At 38.2% G+C, this 5,801-nt stretch overlaps 1 protein-coding gene across 7 annotated transcripts in view; it reads right to left on the bottom strand.

Moving 5' to 3' along the window:
- Positions 1–2,942: 2,942 nt before the first annotated feature.
- Positions 2,943–5,801, bottom strand: part of NDUFS1 (NADH dehydrogenase (ubiquinone) Fe-S protein 1, 75kDa (NADH-coenzyme Q reductase)) — a 44,062-nt gene continuing 41,203 nt past the window's right edge. For all 7 annotated transcript variants that reach the window (XM_011949875.1, XM_011949877.1, XM_011949878.1 and 4 more), the window contains one exon: positions 2,943–4,107. In XM_011949875.1, the coding sequence (XP_011805265.1) occupies positions 4,016–4,107 (92 nt within the window). In that variant the 3' untranslated portion in view covers positions 2,943–4,015. The remainder of the gene's footprint in view (positions 4,108–5,801) is intronic.

The raw sequence follows: 5,801 nt of genomic DNA, 5'->3' as shown, positions 1-5,801 counted from the left end.
GCCACCATGCCCAGCTAATTTTTGTATTTTTAGTAGAGATGGGGTTTCAATATGTTGACCAGGCTGGTCTCAAACTCCTGACCTCAGGCGAGCCACCCACCTTGGCCTCCAAAGGTGCTGAGATTACAGGCATGAGCCACCATGCCCGGCCACATGACTAATTTTTACTGAATTGCTATCATTTGGAAATGATTTTGATAAATGTGGGTCTCCTATCAACAAATTTAAATAAATAGAAGATAGTGTCCTGAAGAACCAATAAATTGCACAGTACAATAAAAGGAAATTGTTACTAGTTGATAACAGAGCAAAAAACCTTGCTCTGTACTTGGAATCCAAGTGGCTACCAAGCTTACATGAATCACCAGTACTAAGATGGTGAACAAATAAGAACAGTTAATGATTATAGTTGCTTTGCCAGAAAAAGAGAAGTTTAAGGCATGATACAATAATTGCATGTAAGAATGTAACTGGACCGGGCACAGTAGCTCACATCTGTAATCCCAGCACTTTGGGAGGCCGAGGCGGGCGGATCACAAGGTCAGGAGTTTGAGACTAGCCTGGCCAACACAGTGAAACCCCATCTCTACTAAAAATACAAATATTAACTGGGCTTGGTAGTGGGTGCCTGTAATCCCGGGTACTCCAGAGGTTGAGACAGGAGAATCACTTGAACCCGGGAGGTGGAATTTGCAGTGAGCCGAGATCTCACCATTGCACTCCAGCCTGGGTTTTAAGTGGAATAAGACGTGGATTCTCAAGACCCAAATATATATATATTTTGTGGGTATGTGTGTGTGTGTGTGACAGAGTCTCACTCTGTTGTCCAGGCTGGAGTGCAGTGATATGATCTCAGCTCACTGCAAACTCCACCTGCCAGGTTCACACCATTCTCCTGCCTCAGCCTCCCGAGTAGCTGGGATTACAGACGCCCGCCACCTCACCCGGCTAGTTTTTTGTATTTTTTAGTAGAGACTGGGTTTCACCGTGTTAGCCAGCATGGTCTCGATCTCTTGACCTCGTGATCCACCCGTCTCGGCCTCCCAAAGTGCTGGGATTACAGGTTTGAGCCACCGCACCCGGCCTGGTTTTGTATTTTTGGTAGAGATGGGGTTTCTCCATGTTAGTCAGGCTGGTCTCCAATTCTCGACCTCAGGTGATCTGCCTGCCTTGCCTTGCAAAGTGCTGGGATTACAGGCGTGAGCCACCGCACTTGGCCACAATATGTTGTTTTTAAAAATTACAAAGCAATATATTGTAAAATTTTTCAAATGTTTGATCAAGGTATAAAATTCATTTCCTTATACTATACCACATGTTAATTGATCCAGGGGTAATCACAATTAAGTTTTTATTGTATCTGCTGAGATACTTTCTATACACACATAAGCATATACATATATACACACATTATTGTACACTTATGTCCTTAATACATTCTGAAGCTCTTTCCATATTAGCATGTTGAGATCTAGCTCATTAAACATCTGCATGTTTCATCTTATGAGTATACAATTTTTTAAGCAGTTCCCTATTGATGGATATTTACATATTTTTGTTTTGTCTGACATGACAAACATTACAAATGTACATCTTTTATCTCATGATGAATCTTGAGTCTTACTCATATCTGATTTAGATGAGACTTTGGACTTTGACTTTAAAGTTGATGCTGGAACAAGTTAAGACATTTTGGGGGCTATTGGGATGGAATGAATTTATTTTGCATGTGAGGACATGAATCTGGGGAGCCCAAGGTGTGGAATGCTATGTTTTCAATGTGTTGTCTCCAAAATTCATGTTAGAAACTTAACCCCAATGCAACAGGGTTGGCAGGTGGGGCCTTTTGGGAGATGATTAGCTCACAAGGACTCTGGCCTCAAATTTGATTGATGACATTATAAAAAGAGCTTGTGGGAGCATGTTAGTTCTCCCTTGCCCTTCCATCTTCTGCTATGGGAAGACAGCAAGAAGGCCCTTCCCAGATGCTGGCACCTTATCATGGATGTCTTGGCCTCCAGAATTTTAAGAAGTAAATTTCTTTTCTTTCTTTCTTTCTTTATTTTTTAATGAAGAAGTGAGTATTTTATTATTTTGCTGCAAAGCTGTTGCTTCACTGTATAAAAATAGCACCAGCAAATGCAGTGTATTGCAAAATTAAGATAGTGTTGTTCTTCATCTGACATTGTACAAGCAACAAAAACTTCTTCACTCCCAGTTATTTCCAATGGAAAGATCATTAAGTATTTCATCCCAAATCCAGGTATGGACATACACAAGTTACAATATTATATGAGGTTTAAAAATAACAATGTTATCTTTTAATTATGTAATTTTTATAACTAATTTTTACCATGGATAATTTCATGAATTCTGATTACCAAAGCTTAGTCTAAAAATGATAGGATATTGTGAAAAAGACATGTATTATGTTTATCTACAATCATTAGAAAGTTAAAACGCATTTTCTTTCATTAGCAGTGTTAACAGTAGTTTTTTTTCCCCATCGGTAATGCTAAAAGTTGCTATTCTAAGTCTTCTATCCATTACTAATTTAAGACAACTCTGCTGCGTTGAGTTATTTCACACTAGTTTATTTAGGGGTTGCCCAGGCTGGAATGCAGCGGCACAATCACAGCTCACTGTAGCCTCAACCTCCTGGGTCAGGTGATCCTCCCACCTCAGCCTTCCGGGTAGCTGGGACTATAGGTGTACACCACCACACCCAGCTAATTTTTGTAATTTTTGTAGAGATGGGTTTTACCATGTTGCCCAGACTGGTCTCCAACTCCTGGGCTCAAGCAATCCACCCACCTCGGTCCCCCAAAGTGTTGGGATTACAGGTGTGAGCCCACCACACCCGGCCTTAGATTAAAAAAAAAAAAAAATTATCTACCTTTAATTATCTTCTAATTGTAAAATTTTTACTTCCTTTAAAAAAAAACTTCTCAGTGATTCTTATTCTGGTTCCTTTTCGTTTTGACAATTAAAAATTATGAAAGCTGGTTGTTTTGTCTCCTATTACTGAAATAATCTAGTTGATTTAACACTACAGATGGTGTTAGGATAATGAATACAGAACATCAATGAGAATCTAAATTATGTCTCTTGAGACCTCCCTCATTCCAAGGGAGATCTCGTAAGTATACATGCATACATGTATAACTTATACAAAAAAGAAGCCACATAAATCACCATGACATTACAGAAGGAGATTCAAGAGAAAATAGAAAAATGTGTTCACCATTAAACTCAATACTAATTTTTAGAAGTAACAACCTATAGAATCAATATTAATGAGAGGAAATGATATGCTGCAGTTAAGAACAACAGACTTTGGAGTAAGTAAGAAGTAGGTTTCAGTCAGTGACTTTTGCTGCATGGCCTTGGGCAAGCTATTTAATATACCCAGGCTTCAATCTTCATCAGAAAAATAAGATAATATTACTATCTCACACGGTTGTAGCAAGAACAAAAGAAGATAATATGTGTAAAACCAGAGTGCTCAGCACACATAATAAAGCTAAATTATCATTAGCCATTGTTACTATTATTATTTATTATAATTATCCCAGATACATGTCTGAGCATGATTATATATTTTTCCTATTTACCCAGCTTGACAAAGTGCTTAAATCTTTTCTTTAGCACTAGAAAAAAGTGGGTTTTAACTGGAACTCTTTTCATTTCATCCATTTTATAGACATAAATTATTTACAAAGATAAGTCAACAACTCATACTTTAAGGATTTCTTTATATGCATCACAAAGGTTATCAATGCTTTTAAGAGCATCTGCATAAAGTTTTATTATTTAACCTTTACACACAATACATGTTTTTCAAACTGCAAAGTTGATAATATCATTTTCAAACAGGCATAGTATAACCTTAAATATTACATGATTCAGAATTTTTTTTTTTTTTTTTTTTACAAAGAAATAAACCTGTAAAGGATCACTGCACTATAGTTGTTCATTAATTATCTGCGGCAAAATGGGGATCCTAGTAGATGCTTCAGCATACGGATGGTTCCTCTACTGCCTGGGCACCCTCTGTGACAGCTTTGACACATTTGGCCATTGTCTGTGAGGCTCTGCTAATTGAATCTGAAAGATATTAATAAAATGTCATTTTGATAATACAACTTTTTAAAAGGCACATACTAAAACTTTAATGCTGCACATATTCAGGAGGAAAAAAAGATTATAAGGCCCTATGCAAGTATATATAATTATATGTAACCAACAGATTCCAATGATAAACCCCTTACTGGCCAAATGCTTTCAATAACTATCCCTGGAAACAATCAAATAACTATAGAACAGCTAGACAGTGCATCAGTATGCAGCCATTAAAAACTTATTAAAAAGTATTAAAAACATAGGAAGGGCCGGGCGTGGTGGCTCACGCCTGTAATCCCAGCACTTTGGGAGGCCGAGGCGGGCAGATCACGAGGTAAGGAGATCGAGACCATCCTGGCTAACACGGTGAAACCCCATCTCTACTAAAAATACAAAAAATTTGCCGGGCGTGGTGGTGGGCGCCTATAGTGCCAGCTACTCGGGAGGCTGAGGCATGAGAATGGCGTAAACTCGGGAGGCGGAGCTTGCAGTGAGCCGAGATCGTACCACTGCACTCCACCCTGGGTGACACAGCAAGACTCTGTCTCAAAAAAATAAAAAATAAATAAATTAAATAAATATAGGAAAAATGTGTACAATACTATAATTGAAAAAAGGTTACAAAACAGCATATGTACTAAAATACATTGAATTGTGCACTTCATGAGTAAATTTTAGGGTATGTGAATTATATTTCAATAAAGTTATCAACCCGAACCCCCAAGTGAATAATCTCACTCTCAGGCTGGTCTGAAACTCCTGGATTCAAGCCATCTGCCCCCCTCAGCCTCCCAAAATGCTGGAATTACAGGCATGAGCCACTGCACCCGGCCTAATCTCACTTTTTGTTTAAAAATATATAGGCCAGGGGTGGTGGCTCACGCCTGTTGTCTCAGCACTTTGGGAGGCTGAGGTGGGCGGACTGCTTGAGTCCAGAAGTTTGAGATCTGCCTGGGTAACCTGGCGAAACCCTGTCTCTACAAAAAATACAAAAATTAGCTGGATGTGGTGGTATGCGCCTACAGTCCTAGCTACTCAGGAGGCTGAGGTGGGAGGATCGCTTCAGCCCAGGAGGCAACAGTTGCAGTGAGCCAAGATTGTACCACACTGATCTCCAGCCTGGGTGACAGAATAAAATGTCATCTCAAAAATTATACATAGACACACACACACATACACATATATACTAATAATTACATATAAATAACAATATATAATTATTAATATGCTATTATATGTATATAATGTATATGTATGTCCCTGGAGGAAGAGTGACTAAAATGTTAAAAAAATTGTAGTTATTTCTTGATAGTGGGAACGTAGTGATTTTTTTTTTTTTTTTTTAAGCTTTTAGGTTCAGGGGTACATGTGAAGGTTTTTTACACAGGTAAACTCATGTCACGGGGATTTGTTATACAGAATATTTCAACACCAAGGAATTAAGCCCAGTACCCAAGACTTATCTTTTCTGCACCTCTCCCTCCTCCCACTCTCCACCCTCATGTTGACTACAGTGTCTGTTATTTCCTTCTTTGTGTTCATAAGTTCGCAGATAAGTATTGTAGAAGTGATTTTTCATTGTGCTTTTGAGCATAGCTATTATTTTACAATGAAGGTAATCTTTATTATCTAACTAAAATACCTATTAAAAATTCTTAGATACAAACTATATAAAAACA

The sequence above is a fragment of the Colobus angolensis genome, unplaced genomic scaffold (assembly GCF_000951035.1).
Source record: "Colobus angolensis palliatus isolate OR3802 unplaced genomic scaffold, Cang.pa_1.0 Scaffold30, whole genome shotgun sequence".
NCBI classification, from domain to species: domain Eukaryota; kingdom Metazoa; phylum Chordata; class Mammalia; order Primates; family Cercopithecidae; genus Colobus; species Colobus angolensis.
The sequence above is the reverse complement of the archived record's forward strand: the minus strand, read 5'-3'. Positions and strand labels throughout refer to the sequence as shown.